The 16,594-nt window shown below is 43.3% G+C and overlaps 1 protein-coding gene and 1 pseudogene across 1 annotated transcript; one reads left to right on the top strand and one right to left on the bottom strand.

The window, feature by feature from the left end:
* Window positions 1-542: 542 nt before the first annotated feature.
* Window positions 543-3,614, top strand: LOC121404224 (annotated as a pseudogene).
* Window positions 3,615-10,752: 7,138 nt separating this feature from the next.
* On the bottom strand, window positions 10,753-14,998 carry LOC111071912. The gene is made up of 2 exons (XM_022363463.2): window positions 14,740-14,998; window positions 10,753-12,020 (listed from the first exon to the last, which is right to left on the bottom strand). Exon 2 carries the CDS (start codon window positions 12,001-12,003, stop codon window positions 10,753-10,755), a length of 1,251 nt encoding a protein of 416 aa, XP_022219155.2. The 5' UTR covers window positions 12,004-12,020; window positions 14,740-14,998.
* Window positions 14,999-16,594: the final 1,596 nt, after the last annotated feature.

Below are 16,594 nucleotides of genomic sequence, written 5' to 3'. Positions count from 1 at the left end.
GACGGCTGCAGTCTCACTGCACTTGCACTTTAACTGTTCTTATTTGCACAAAATGTATTTGTTGGTCGTTAAACGGCACAGCAACGAATATCTTATTCGATTTTTATAGTTTTAAAACGAAACGCGATTAAAAATTGTAGTTAAATCACGTCGGGGTCACCAATGTTTGAGATGCCAAGCTTTTTTGGCACCTATATTTATCCAAATCAGTTAAAGACTTTGACTTAAAACGTTATAATGTTTATTTATACCGGCGGCTAGCTGAAGCCAATTGCTCGCTCTTTTACCCAGCCAGATAAATGTGCACAAGCGGGGGTTCAGTATGCAACCTATGCGGCGAGAGATTAGCATAGAACTACTTGGGCCACGACGGCCGATCAATGCAAGAGCCGACGTGGCAGGTGCAGAGCGCCCTTTAATGGGGAGAGCGCAGCAGTACTGTCGAACGCTGGGGACATACATAAGCTTAGGTTTCGATACTATTTTACAACTAGTTACAGCTACATTTAATAGTATGATAGACGCTTAAGTAGCCGCTGGCCCGAACATAAACCATGAGGTGGAAACCAAGGTACATCCATCGGGATATTCCCCGAGGTATCCTTTGAGTCGCTTTCATTCTGGGAATTGTTCTGCAGCTAATGCCTGAACCAACTCCGAGATACATAGACAAAATTTTAATAAATATTAACTTTTACTTTGTTCTCTTGTCTCTTTTCGCTTAGCATGCCACAAGGTGCAGGCTCCGTTGAGTGCCTTCTGGCACTGTGTCTGGTGCTGCAGCTGGGTGTCCGGGCACTGCCCACCATTCAGGGCAACAAGGCCACCAACTATCTGCAGCAGCAGCAGCAGCAGCTGGACAAGAGCTTCTTTTAGCCGCCAGAGATCGAGCAGACGATCGATGAGGTGCAAAAGATATTGACCAATGATCCGGCACTGCCACGACTGACGCGGTACGTACACAAATCCTCAGTAACTTCTGTACTGCCCCCCCGTTGATACACACTGATGCCACCGACAGAGGCGAGATCGAGGAGCTGTACGAGAAGGTGACGCGCGAGGAGTACGAGAAGAGCATCGAGGCGGGCGACATGAGCCGGGCGGACAGCATGCGGGCCCTGATGCTCGTGCTGCCCTTCAACACGGACAACAACACCGAGGAGACTCTGGAGGAACTGTACACCCGGCCGCCCGTCACGCGGGTCATCGATGCGTACACCCCGCCGGATCCGATTAAGTTCCTCACACCCGATCCGAATGCCGTGCCCCGGAGCACGTCGGCGCCACCGCCAGTGATTTACCAGGACTTCTCCACTCCGGCCGCATCTGTGGCGGCTGCTGTGGGTCCCTCCGGCTCGCAGCGCTTCAGCTCCCACTACAGCGCCAAGAATGCGCAATTCCTGCGCAAGCGGAAGCCCACATCGAGCACGGTCAAGCCCGAGGCCGATATACTCGAGAGCCTGGGCATTGTGTCCGGCCACCAAGCGAAGGAGAGCGATTCGACCCACAAGCGGTACGCCATGGACGACTACTATCCGGCGGAGAGCGCACCACAGCCCTCGGTGGTGGCGGTGGCCGATCTGCGCGGCCTCCGCAGCGCACGCATCCGGCCGGATGCCTACTCCAACTTCAAGCCCCTCAACATTGGCGAAGAGCTGCGGGCGAAGCCCGAGGTGGAGGGCTACCTCACGCGCTTCGGCATCGTCAAGAAGGCGCCCAAGCTGAAAATCAATCCAGAGAACGTGTTGAAGGTGACCAGCAGCAATCCGGGCACACAGACACTGAGCAATCGCTTCTCCACTTCGCCGCCGCCGCCACGGACTACACCAGCCAGCGATGCACGCGATTTGCAGCTGATCTTGCGGCAGTTGCAGCAGCTGGAGCGGATGAGAGCCCCAGCGACCAGCAGCAGTACTACCGTGAAGCCTAGACCCCTGGATTTGGGTCTGGGTTTGGGTTTTGGGGTCAGTCAGGCCAATTCGCTGAGCGCCGCTGATCTGCTGCAGCTGCAGCGTCTACTCAGCGACGATCGGGAGCTGGAGAAGCTCTACGAACAGGCAAGAAGCACCAAAAGGATGCAGCCAAAGAGCACCACCACCACGAGCACCACGAGCACCACAACGAGCACCAGTACCACCACAACGCCGCGAACCACCAAGGCAGCAGCGGTGGACCATGCCCAGTTCGAGGCGCTTATCACGAGGGTGCAACAGCTGGAGCGTCAACGACACCGAACTTCCTCACCCGAAATGTGGCCGGATCGGAGGCCATTGCAGGCGAGGCAAACCGAAACGGAGGCCTTGGCCTACCCAGCAACGACTTTGCCCAGCTCCAGCAGCTCTCGCCTACAACGACGACGCCGTTTGGCCAGGTGTAGATCTCGACGGCCGCGTCCACATTCAAGCAGCGTCCGCTGAGCCATTTCGAGCGGAGCAACCGACTGCTGCAGGAAGTGCAGCCGCAGGACTACGTGCAGCTGCAAACGGACCAGCATCAGCCACAGCCACAGCCACAGATACAGCTGGCCACCGCCGCCTCGGTGCGCAGACCCAATGTGAAGAGTCTGAATGGGTCGCACATTGTGTATGCCCAGTCCGTGGCGGAGGTGCCAGAGTTGGCAGAGTCGCCAGAGCTGGAGCTGAAGCTGGATCTGCAAGTGTACCAGAGGCCAGACCATCAAGCCGGCCTCGCCGCGGCCACGACGCCCAGCGACGCACACGACGGAGAGCAGCCTGGAGCTGCCGGTGTTCAGTGCCACCAAAATCATAGAAGCGGCCATCAAGCGAGCGGCCAACCGGATTGGTGTGTCCACAGAGCAGCCCCAGCCACTGGCCATGCTACTGGGCATGGGCATGGGACAGGGATTCCGACGACGCAGCGACGATGAGGATGCTGCGGCCGAAGATCTCGACATGCAGGCGGGTGAGGCTGAGGGTGTCCTCGATGGTGACCTAATGGCCGAGTTCAGTGAACTCAACTATCAGCTGGCAAAGACGGAGCAGGAGCAGGAGACACAGCCGGAGCAGGAGCAACAGCCGGAGAAGCGTGAGACGACGAACCTAAGCGAACTGCAGCGTTTGATTAGCAATCTGCAGCAGCTCAATGTGAGCCTGGACAAGGTGCGGGCATAGCCTCCGGCATATTCCGAGGATGCTGCCTACCTGCAGTCGCTGCAGGATGGCCACAACAATGAAACCTTCAAGTCGAGGCGCCAAAGCGAAGCCAACACCACCACAGCGAAAGTAGATGCAGCGGAGGAGATCAGCAACACCCAAGCACCCACACGAATCAGCCTGAGTAGGGGACTGGACGATGGCGACATGGACACGGGATCCGCCATGAAATCAGCAGCCCCCCAGCTATCGGCATCCCCAGCCGAGTATGGCAACAGCGCCACGGAGGAGTCACGCGATGGGTCGCTCGATGATCTGGCGGACTCTTTTGGGCCGGATCCCGTCACCGAGGATCCGCCGCCAGCAAAGAAGAAGAACGGCTTCTACTTCCTGGCCGATTGGAAGTCCTTCCTCGAGGTCGGCGACGGCGACGATCAGGTGGTGGTGTGCCAGAGTCCCAAGATTGGCGATCCACGTCCCTTCTCCCTTCACCCTAGATCCCCTACAACAAAAAACAAAAATCAACTAAATAAAAAAATATATGTACATATGTGTCCCCTCCTCTTCCTTTTTTTTTTTTTTTTGTGATTTCAACGCCTATTGGCGTTAGTGGTTGGTCTGTTGTAGCAGCGACCAGAAACGATGTATCGATATGTGCGAGACACTATCGATTATACTGCAACTTTCTAGTATTCATAGAGATGAGTAATTGGCAACGTGATCGAATTTGAATTTGTATTTTTCTCAAAGAGAGTAATTGGCCAAAAGAAAACTTCCAAGCCAAGAAACTAAGTTGATATGTTATATACACAATTACATTCGATGTGTTTAAACGACGCGAGATTAAAAGTCTAATTTAGCTTCTCTTACAAATTTCGCGAGTTCCCTCATATGTAGAAGGATATTTGCTTTAAACAATTCGTGCGTAGAGTTGTAATACTTAAATATTTTAAATTTACGCCTTAGGGGGCATGAGTCTTGTACAGTTGAAAATCAGGTGATTTGCAGATTCAGTTACGTTACATGTTGGACATAGGTCACAACTAACTATTTTGCATTTTTTCAAAAAAACGTTGTCATACGTATGATTTATCATGAGTCGATTCAGGAGTCTCATATCCTGAGCGTTCCATTTAACCTTCTTGTGCCAGGGTTCCCCTGGAACATTTGGAAATAAATCAAAGAAAAAACCACCAGACAATGAGGAAGCCTCCTTGTAGTAGTCATTCCATAAGGCGAAAACTCTTTTTCTTGACCTCTCGACATGCTTCACCTAACGTATAGTTCAGCCTAACAAACACCCCATTTGAGATGGCAGATTTTGCAGCTTCATCCGCTTGTTCGTTTATTGGGATACCCATATGACCTGGCATCCAGTAGATGTCTACAGAGATTAATTCTGGCCATACCAGTAAGTTGTGAATATTTGCCACTGGATAGGCATCTGATTCTGCATTTTTTAACATATATATAGCTGCTAAACTATCCGTAAATATAGCTACCTTAGTTAGTCTTAATCGCTTGGCAATGAGACAGGTCATGTTAATTGTAAATAATTCAGCCATAGCAGACGAAATTTTTATCTCTGATTTAAATCTATAAGTCTTTTTTCCGTTTACATCGATAATACCCATACCCACTTTACTATCACATATTGAGGCATCACTTGCAAAGATATGGTACTTTGTTTCCTTGAGATTGTGGAGAATTTCATAATATATAACAAGAATTTGTTCTTTAGGTACATTTAGTTTGTTTATATTAAAAGGTTTACTATGTAGATGCAGTCTTTTATTTGCAGTGAAAGTCACTGCTGGTTTGGTCATTTCAAAAATATCCCTAAACTTGTTTGCTACTATCGTGTAAGACGAATTTACTGATTGAGAGCAGGTGTAACTATTGTAAAGATCGTAGTTTTGAGTCTTTAATCTCAAAAGCTCTTTGGCAGTTAAAAACATTGCTCTGAAGTTTGGGGGCATTTCACCCGCCAACGCAAAAATCACATGCTTTGGAGTATCTGGTGTTACCCCTAAGCATCGACAAAGCGCAGCGGCTTGTCTCGAAAAAAGTTTCCCAAAGTTACCTTTATTTAGGTTTGCCATGGTGGTCGACGCATATTCAGCTTTTGATCTAATGTGTGCTTTGTATATATTTGTGGCAACTTGAGGTCTTAGGCCACTCTTAATATTGGTGGCCATTTGCAACAGTTTCATGCCAACCCCAGATTCTTTCCTTATTTTTTCTACATGTTTCTTGTCAGACAAACTCGATGTGATTATTCTACCCAGAAACTTTATTTCCCTGACTTCAGGAATACTTTGCAGATTCATAACGATATTTACTTTCGTTTTTTTGAATGGTGTCATAGCCATAACCGAACACTTAGTTGGATTCAGGTTGAGTCCCAGATCCTCACAAAGGAGCTGAAAACTTTCGATCTTGCCTTGTAAATTTGTTGCAGCCTCACAAAAAGTGGGTTTGGCTGACAAGATTATGAAATCATCAGCAAATTGAAAAATCTTGGTGTCGTTGTCCTCAATTTGATGTAACCGAAAGGTATACAGATTAAAAAGAACTGGCGACAGACAGCTTCCCTGTGGCAGACCATTTGTAACCTTCTCAGTCTCCGAACCTAAGTGTAAAAACCTTACTGACAAGAAATTTAGAATCCATAGTATAATTTGGTTAGGAACTTTTATCCACAACATGATTTTTTTTAAAAATGCCAAATTTACACAGTTATACGCATTTTCTATGTCAAGGCAAGCAACTACTATTTTCTTATTTTGCCGTTTGAGGCAGTGAATGGTTGACAAAAGATCGTTAATACACATGGAAACACTTTTCTTTTTCCTATAAGCATAACACCTAAAGGGCAGTAACTTGTTCTTTTCCACAAACTCAGACAATCTATTTTTAACCATGCCGTTTACAGATTTCGCAAGAACTGAGATTAGCGATATTGGTCTGAAGTTTTTGATGTCATCTAGTGGTTTACCACATTTTGGAATTGGACAAATCTTAATGCTTCGCCACGCATTTGGAAATTGGCAGCTATCATATAACTCATTAAAACAAGACAATAGTTTTTGTATTACCTCTTCCGAAAGAGATGCTAGCATTTCATATGTGATCCCATCAATGCCACCAGCCGTTGATCTTTTATTTCTAATAACCTCACTTAATTCCTTCATAGAAAATGTTTCTGTACTCTGCGAGTTAGCCATGTTATTAGGAACAGTTGCAGTTAACTCTGTTTGTGGAATTTGACTGCTCAGAAAGTCTAAATATTCCCTGTTATTGGATGGAGACCACTCTTGCATCTGAGGTTTCCCTAGACCTTTAAGATTCCTCAAAAATTGCCAAGATTTCCTAGACGAAGGACTCTGATTAATCTCTTCAATTTTATCCTGATAAGAGTTTCTCTTTGCTTTTTTCACAGCATTTTTCCATTTTAGTCGAGCTTGGCTGGCCGCTTCAAAGTTCTCTGCATTTGGATATTTGATAGCTTTAGCTTGCGTAGACTTAAAAATTCTATTTAAAAGTGTAAGTTCGTCAGTCCACCAGAACTTTGGAGACCTTTTCTCTAATATGTGAGTGCATGACCTAATTTCATTTTTCACCTTGTTTGTTATATCATTAATGTTCTGAAACTCTCTAATGTTGTTCAGTTTTGAAAGTAACTTTACTTTAGACAGAAAGAACTTTGGTTTTATTTTGATATTCTGGATTGTAATTGATATAGGAAAATGATGGCTGCCACCAATCCTTAGCGGACGGATATGCCAGTCAAAAAGCAAATCAGAATTGGTAAAAGTCAAATCCAAAACTGAACCCGACATTAGATTTAGAGACTGTTTAAAGGTTAAGCTCCCATCATTCAACCACTTGAAACCAGCATTTAAGGAAACATCTTCTATGAAACGACCTTTGGAATTGGTCATACTATCACCGAATACACTATTACGAGCATTAAAATCTCCACATATGAATACATCTTGAAGATTTTCCATGCTATCAAAAAGTCTTTTAATGTCTGTTTTAAAATCATCTAGAGGTACATTTGGCTCACAATAGGCTGAAGCTATTGTGAGATTTCGGGATAAATTGGTTGTTTGTATAATTGATATGTCAGATGTAGCAATGAAAGGAATTTTTTTGAAAAGAATTTTATTTTTTACTAGTACCGAAGTACCTCCATAATTGTCAGCTCTAAGTTTTTCAGCAGCTTTAAAATTTAAAATGTTTCTAAAAGTAGGATCATCTCCATGGGAGAAGATCTCAGAAAGACACGCAAAATCAAAATCTTCATTATTAAGGAGAAACTCTAGGTCATTTTTATTTGCTTTGAGCGATTGAATGTTGTATTGAAATATTTTAACTGACATGTTTATTGTGTTTTTAAAGTCTGGCTCTGATTCAAACTTTTCTCCAAAAACATTCTACTAGATTTGCCTGTTCTTATAAATTTTTCTTTTAAATCCTGAAAGGACTCACATAACACTTCATCCGAATCAATGAATGGTGTTATTAAGCGAAAAAGTTGAGCACAAATATCAGCAAACTTTATATCCTCCTTCACTGGGTATTGGAATTTATGTTCTGAAGTGTCATGAGTATAAGACGGTAATGAGAAATGATGGAAATTTTGTTGTGGGGGAACTAAGGTGTTTTTTACTATTGAGGTGTATCGATTACTATTTATGATATTGTTTACAAGCTCGTTTTTATCTATTGTCTCAGGCATTTTCGATGGTAGAGCAGGAAAAGCGTTTTCATTTTGGGATAATAAATCAAATCGATTATTTATCGAGTATTGGGATGTCACTTCTTTCCTCGACAATTTCTTTACACACATAACTTTCATTATTTTTTCCTCAAGTGCCCATTTTGGACATACGTTCTTATCACGAGCCGTGTGTTCATTACTGTTACATAAAATGCATTTGTACACCTGACAATTCGGAGATGTGCACTCCGCGCACCACAACGTAGACAACGCTTCTTTGCTTTACACGTTCTTGAACCGTGACCAATCCGTCCACAGTTAAAACATTGTAAAATATTTCGTAAAAAATGAGAAACTTCTAGTCTGCAGTAATTCAAAACAACATGAGATGGGATTTCTACATTTGAAAAACCAATTTTCACTGATAGAGTGGGTTCCCACACTACTTCAGTAGCCCCTGTCTCTGATTTTACCTTGCGTCTTAATCTAGTCACCGACTTAACAGGAACGTCCGACTTGATGTTCATCAGTATTTCTTCATCTGTTATTTCAACAGGGATATTTTTAATAACTCCATATGTTTCTACATAATCCCCTGGTATATACGCTGATATGTTCATGCTTTTTAAATTAACGTTCCTCACAGCCTCATTTGCAAACTTTCCATTCTGGAAATATACCTTGTAAGACGAAATGCCTAAAGCAACAATATTGCAAAGCCCTGGCAGCTTTAGCCCTTTAATTTTTTCGTAGAAAAACAGACCATTCTTAACCCTAATATTTTGAATATTTTCAACCTGACCAGTGTTAAAAATGACAGCCGCTTCGCCAACAAAACTAACGTCATACTTATATTCCGTCCATTTTTTTTGATTTGCTGAGTCATCACTTGTATTTGTATTCCCTTGCTTAATCCTTGTCTCAACATCTAGAACACCACTTTTCTGAACAACTTCAGTATGAAGCATGTCTTTTAAGTCTAAAGAGCTCACCTTAACCTTACTTCCTGACACATTTTTGTCCATACGCGGAGCCTTGCAAATTGCCTTTTTAATTATCGCGTTTCTCTTAATTGCTTTACCGGAATTGTCCGGTGCTGAGAAATCAGATGACTCTTCCATATCAGACGAGATATCCTCCATCGACTCACAATTCTGGCTCGACGCCATGGCGTCAGCCACTTTCACACTCTGCTTCACCAAAACTTTCAATTCACAAGACTCACCTTAATCCTTTAATAAAATTGTAATCCTTCAAATTTATTCAATCTTTATATAAGAAGCTCGATTAAACAAACAACCGGCTAGTATTCCGTGTTGATGGATTTAATTTTGAACCAAAGTTTTGTTCTTTCCTTTCCTTTCCTTTTTTTTTTTTTTTTTTCCGGAGCGCGAGCAAAACACATCAAACCACCTTCAAGGCACAAACGGAAGTGCCCTCCTGTTCCTCCCTTCCACACCCCAAATTATCGTTATCGTAATCGTTATCGTACGTATTCGTGTGTGTATTTATTGTAGTCACTGTCTCTCGTTCTCTGCTACATCGTCGGGACACAGATCAGAGTGGTGCATCCAGATGCAGAACCGCACTGCTGGGGCCCGGATATCTATACAATCCGTCTCCTGCCATTGCACAGTGGTCGATTCTGCCTAAAAAAAAAAAAAAAAAAAAAAAAAAATTCCCAATGGCAGGCAAAAAATAAAAAATAAAATGTCAAATCTTGTTAATTTTTTTTACTTTTTGGAAAGTAAACCTCCCACTGATATTTATTGCGATATTTATATATTTTTCGTATCGAGTAGTCCCAGTACCTGCACGCGGTTGAATCGCAGCAAACTTTTCTGTCCATACCTAAGTACATTTTACCGCCTTTTTATTGCTTTTGGTAAAGCAAAACAAATCTTAATGTTTTGCGATTTGTATTAAAATTACCATCCATTTTGATCATAGTTGGTAAGTATTCAACAAAATATATATATGTGTTGGTCCCGTGCTTGCATGTATTAGAGGTAAATCGTTGTAGAACTTAACATTTCCTTTAGTGTGCTATTAATATCATACCCGACACTTGCATGGAATAGATCTTTTGACATTCGCCCCCTTCCGCCTTCAATCTTTTTTTATTTATGAAACCAGTATTTTTTAATCTTCTGTGTTAAAACAAATTGCAACTACGTGCAACACGTTAATTTATTTGATTTTATAGGGAAAATGGCAGTGTCAAAAAACACGCTTTTCGCGATGTTTCGTAAAAAACTGAGTAAGAAAAAAAGCTGAAGCGAGTTGGATCAATGTTTTCGCTCAAATAATTGATAATTGATAAAAACAAACTCAGCGAAACTGATTGTTAGCGAATAAAAAAAAATTAATTAATTTTTCCTCTGAGTGAAGTGTGCAGCAGAAATTTAAAATACTTCAAAAAACAGACCATAAGTTTTAATTTTGACCTATACTTTTTTTGCGTTAATATAAAGTGTTTATAAAAACATTTTAAAATATTTTGAAATAAAAAAAAATTATTTTTTTTTTTAATTTATTTTTAATAGTTTTTAAGTTAAAAAATACAAACTTTAAAATTTATTTAAATACTCCGCGATTTATATTCCAAAATACAAAAATATTTTTAAAAATGTTACTCATTTATTTTTTGAGTTATTAATTATTGCCTGCCAGATTGGCAGAATCGACCACTGTGCATTGGGGGCCGTTTAATTTTGGTTTCAAAAACAGTGCAAATACAAAATATAATAACAATTGTGAATTTGAATCGCTCAAAATCGCTTGTGTAGATAATGGATAAGTTTCATTTCTATGAACGACGTCTGCCATCCGCTGGCATGTGCTTCACGGACTGCCTGGGATGCATATGGGTCTCCTGCAGCTCCTGGTAGCTCGCCCGTATATTTGAATTCACACTTTCGAGTAGCTCTTTGGCCTTGGCTTCCGCACAAGCCCACGCTTCTCAAGTTCAGTGTTAATTTTGAGCGCCACCTGGAGTCCCTTCGCATGGATATCCATGCGGCTGATCATAATTTTCATGTCAGCCACTTTGTCGGTCAGCTTCTCGTTCATCAAACGATATTTCTCAACCGTTTGCTTACTCTCCACGAGTTCGTTTTGAATATCCAGACAGAATGCCTTCAATTCGTCCTTGCCCTTTGATTTGCTCTTGTAAAACGACTCCCTGTAGATCCCCATTTCAGTCGAAAGCTTCTCATTGGCAGCATTCAGAGTCTCGCAAGTTGTTTGCATCTGCGTGAGCTCCGCCTGCAGTTCGTTGTTTTTCTGCAACACCTCGGCGTTGTCATCAAAGAAATGCTTCTTGTAGAACTTCAGCTCTTCCTTAAGCGCGGCATTTTCCGCGCTCAGATTCTGATTCATTTCATTGATCACTGATGGCGGTGCTGGTGAAGGTGCCGATGCCATGGAAGCGGCATCAAGCTCTAATTTTTCGTTGCGCCGTTGCAACTCCTGAATAACGGCTTGGTTCCGATCGAGCACGGTTTTGAGGGCCGTACACAACCTTTTGTATTTCTGAATGTTGCCGGGCACATCCCCTCCTCCACCGGGCTTCATCAAGTCATCGGAACGTTCATCGTAGAACTGTTCTCTGGTGTGATCCAATTCCAGCAGATAATGCTGACTCTCAACGGCCAGGCTGCGGCAGTTAGCGTTCGCCTCCTCGAGACTCTTTTTGCAGTCCTCCAGCTCTTGGCGCATATCGCTGGTCAGCTTCTTCTCCTCCAACAACTGCTGCCTGTCAATTTTTGACTGTTCAGCGGCCCGCTTGGCCAAATTACTTTTCCTCAAGACCACATTGTTCAGGTGGACATAGCGTTCGACAATTTCATGCAGGAAGCCATTCGGGTCCTTCTTGAAGTGCTCCACAAAGTTCCAATTCTTCGCATTCTTCAGCGGCATCTCAACCGAGTCGTCCGAATCTGTTGGCTCATTCAACGCGCCAGACACTGCTTTGCTCTCCCCATGCGATACGGATGAGGATACTTCCTCCTGCACGACGCTGGTCGCTGGCGATGCATCGGACGCGTATGCCGCAGTCTCGCAGTCCAGCAATCCCCCCGTCAGATCCGGGGGCATAGCTGCACATGATTCGAATGATTCGCAGCTAAACATGAAGACAGCCTCATCCTCGGAATCCATGATTGATGAGCTTTCGACTAAAAGTAAATATAAATATAATATAATATAAATCAAATCACTGCTTTCTTTTGTTGGCAACGATTATCGCCAGACCAGTGTATTTTTATACGCCTAAAAAAATAAATAATTTTGTTTACTTTCGTTAAATATTTGTTTGTTGTTTTCATTTAGTTTGAATAAATTTCAATTTGAATTACAGCTCTTATTTTGGGAAGTGATCAATGGGATCTTACCTAGATGTTTTGTCTGATTGTAAAATCTAAAAAACCTGTTTCAAACATTCAAACATCCAAAACACATTTCAAGTGCGCGCCAAAGTAGCACCTGACTATCGATAGTCAACTGAATCATCGGAGTCAGCTTTGGTTCATTTGAGCTGGGATCTTGGATCACTCGGTATTACAGTCATATTGAACCGAATATCAAAATCGAGGAATGGGATTTTCCATGGTATATTAAGAAAATGAGAAGATATATTTGGGAATATTTTCGGCATATTACGGTGTATTTAATCAAGTTCCACTCTGTTTATTAGCGCACAAAAAATACTGAGACTATTTTTATTCATTCCATACGCGTTTCCGTTAATATCATTTGATTTGTATGGGAAAAATTTCAGCAACATGGGGAAATGAACTAGCAGCATTGTTGTGCAACTTTCGCACGGAATGAGCAACAATCTGCATACCTTTGGAAAATGGATATTATCGAATCGTAGTAATGTTTTTAATATCAGGTTCCAATGAGTGCAGAAACTACTCAGTCTCTGTTTTAGAGATCTAAACGAAATGTTGCATGTTATGGGTATCAATAATAGGTATTGGGACCGGGATAAATGTGTATACAAACACACAAGAAAATGCATGAATAGGTCCAAATCTTGTCATTCTAAGAAAAATTCAATATTAATGTTTCAAAGCAGGTTGGAACAACAAATTTAACATTAATTAAAGAAACTAGTCCATACGCATGCAGAAAATTTACTTGACCAGCAGCAATGACGGAATGTGACCAGAGTTCACACTTACATTTTATGCTTTGGCCGTTTTTGTTTGAACCTTATGTAAACAATCCAATGAAAAAGAGTTCTGAAAACTAGCCAATCCTAAACAAAATTGATTGAAGAATAGGATAAAACTATTTTTTTAGGGCTGAGAGTCTTAGCTTGCTAGTAATGTTAAAAGGAATATCAAAATGGAGGAATATCAACGCATATGTTCGTGTCAGTCAGTATATTTACGGTATATTTTGATAAAGACAAGGTATATTTCGCTATATTTCTGAGGGTCAAGCGGGTATATTTTATCAATAATTCCGCGGTCACACTGACCAGCATTTTTGCGGCCGTTGGGGCGCCCAAACATAAAAACTTAAACGCGCGTTTAAATCCATAGCCTAGCATCGAAAAGTGCAATTGAAATGGCTCTGTGCCACTGTTTAATCTAATAAAAGTGATTTGTCGCGGTCGCCCATCAGCCGGTGAGAAAGGTGAGAGCGAGCGGGCTCGGTAACGGGAGTATCCTGCACTTTTTTTGTGTGTGTGCGTGTGTGTGTCCCTTTTGTTTATTGGAGTCGCCCGGTGGCCCCCACGCCCCTCTCGTTGGCGCCTGCAGCAGTCCCCTCCGTTGATCAAATTAGGGCGTGTGCTGAAATTTTGTCAAGGAGCTAAGGAAACCAAAAAACAAACACATTGAGAGAGAGAGAGAGGAGTCTCGACGAAACGAACGAGTGAGAGTGCAGTAAGTGTTATCCTGTGTGAAGGGCTGGGGAGTGGTGAAATGGTTGGGACAATTGCATTTTGGTGGTTTTTTTTGTTTGTCTTGTGCTCTCCATCTCCCTATTGCTGTTCCTCCGTTATCTCCACGCAACTCCTTCGTGTCCGTGTGCGTGCTTGTGTGTGAAAAATCAATAAAAATTCCCGTATGTGTGCAGCAGCCGGGCACGCTCGCTCTCTGTAACGTTGCTGCTGCTGCCCAAAAATTTTGCGTGCGTGCTGCATGGGCCATGGTGGAGAGGAATGAGGACTGGGCTTGTTCTAAGATAATCTCGCGTGTTTAATTACTTAGTTTAAAATTTGTGCTAATGAATCTCCCTCCTCTCGCTGCCTGCCATTGCCCACCACCACCATAATACCGTCCCACCACTAACGGGAGCGTCCCAGCAGAGCAAGCATCGCGACGCCGGCAGCGCAGTCCTAACGGCGCCCTGCAAATGTTTTTGTAGATAAAAAAAACACAACAAACGAAACACAAGGAAATGACAGAATTCGCAAAAAAACAAACGAAGCCAGGGAGAGAGAGAGAGAGAAAGAGACAGGGAGAGGGCCGCGATCCAGCAGATCTGTAGTGTCACGAGCTCTTGCAAAACACCCCTCTTGCCCCTCTCTCGACAGTCCCCTGTACACTTCGCCACCATTAATCACCCTTTTAAAACTCTTTTCGGGTTTTGCGTTTTTGTTCTTCGTTCCGCTCCCACTAGGGTTCCCCTCTTGTTCACTTTCTGAATGACTCACGTCATAAGCGTGTCGCATCACCCCTCCTACCAACGTTTCTGAACAGCTCCCCCTACAGAGAGCTTCATCGGGATAAGTGCGTCCTTGACAGGACGGGAAGCCGCGAGATATAAATCTGTCGAGTGTGAGGGTGAGGCCGCGGAAAGAAGTTGGAAGTTTTGGCGGGGCCTGGTGCCGATGAGCTCATCAACAACAACAACAAATGCAATCAAATCCAAACATACCCGTTGTCTTATTTTGGGCTCGTCCCTAACCAATAGGAGCGTTGTTCCTTCTATACGTCAGAGCCGTCCAAGCAATCCAATCTCACTTCGCAGTATCCTTATGTGAAACGGTAAGCGCGTTGTACTTGAGTTCTCCTTCTTGAGTTATTTTTGCTGGTACCGGATGAAAAAATATTATTATTGTTTTGTAAATTTTGCTGTTGTTTTAGTGGAATAAAATAAAAATATCGATATGAAGTTGACGCTCTGAAAAATCTGTATTAAATGATTTGATCTCTGAAACTAAATTGGAAACTAAATGTATAGTCACAGGGCACTTCGTTTCGATTAAATCTTCATAAAATTCGTCGCATGGCACGACATTGAACTTGACATTGAACTCGGCTTAGGATTGCCTGTTCTGCGCTGCCCAGCTACTGGTCTTGGGCTTCTGCTTGTGGTCAGGGTGCGGTGCGGTGTGTAAGATCACAAGGTGGGTTTTATTTAGTTGAATTTTTTTAAGAAAATCAAGAGTGCGTCTCCTTCAATACAAAAGTTCTTGGTCTCTTGATCTGGGTGTCAAGAGAATGTGAAGGAAACTATTGTAGGGAGCATCGTTACAGCATTTCCCACTGCTCTCTCTGGTCTGTTGCCTTTGGACGGTGCGAGTAGGTGTGTAGGGGTATCAAATTTCCTCTAGCCGAGACCAGCTGCAGCCGGTCTTTCCTTGCCTCTCCCCTGCTATTCTCTTGGTTCCTGCTGAGAGTGTGGGAACGGGATCGAAGGCGGATTGTCCGCCTACTCGAAAAAAAACAACAACAAAATAATACAAAAACAACAAAAGTCGCGCAGCATGCGGAGGAAGCAGCAGAAGACAAAAGTCGCTGGCCTTTTTGGGGGCTGCGCCTGCGCATAAAATTTCTCTGCGTCGCTGCTTCTGCCTGAAGGCGGCGCGTGCGTCGCGTTACGCTCCGCTGCCAAAGAGGAGACGACAGAAAAGAAGGCAGCAGGCAGAAGCAAAGCCAGGAGAGGAAATACGAGGGCGAAGTGAAGGCTGGAAGGAGGCCGAAGGCGAAATAAATGTAACGCATCGGATTGCGGTATACCCCGTACCTTAGCAATGGGCAATGGGGTATATTTGTTTCAAGTGTTGCTTGTATGTAGATTTATTTTTTCCCACTTGATATTTGCCACTTTTAAGACTTAATTTTTTTTTTTTTTATTTTAGCTTAAGCTAAAAGGGTACATAGCTTACTTAATGCAGTTATCTGATACATTTATCATGTTATGTGTACATACATACATATGTAACTATATGTACGTACATTCCCACAGCTGTAATGACAGTTTGCTTAGTGAAACCGAAACTGAAATATAAACAAAAGTCATCAGAAATTGAATCTGTTGCTCCTCCTTGACCCCACGGCCACGGGCGCGCTGACACTGCCAAATTTGTGTAAACTGGAACCCGAAAAAATCTCAGATGAAGATGTGGAGACACATTAACATATATACGTGTGTGTATGTATGTAATTATGTTCTCGAAATATGCAAAGAACCGTTCGGTTCGACTTTTTTTGGGGGTTCTACTTTTGTTACGGTTTTGCTCTCTCTTTCTTGTCTGGGTCGCGATCAGATCCCCCCCCGCTCTCTTCCAACAGCCATCGAACCTAATTAGCATTTGTGCTGCTGGATGGACAGAGAGACAGAAAGACAGACACGTCAATTAAACTTCGGTCTACCTCTACTTCTGTCTCTGCTAAATTTTGCACTGCTTCTGCCTCTGCTCATGCTTGTCTCCGCTCTCTCAAACTGTAAGCTCTGCTTGCTCCGCTCTCTCAAACTGTTAGCTCTGCTTGCTCCTCTCTCTAACTGT

The sequence above is a fragment of the Drosophila obscura genome, unplaced genomic scaffold (assembly GCF_018151105.1).
Source record: "Drosophila obscura isolate BZ-5 IFL unplaced genomic scaffold, ASM1815110v1 contig_190, whole genome shotgun sequence".
NCBI classification, from domain to species: domain Eukaryota; kingdom Metazoa; phylum Arthropoda; class Insecta; order Diptera; family Drosophilidae; genus Drosophila; species Drosophila obscura.
Note: the sequence above shows the minus strand (reverse complement) of the source record. Positions and strands in the feature narration are given on the sequence as shown.

Coding starts and splice junctions, on each gene's coding strand:
- LOC111071912 (XM_022363463.2), bottom strand. CDS start 12,003: ATGGATTCCGAGGATGAGGCTGTCTTCATGTTTAGCTGCGAATCATTC.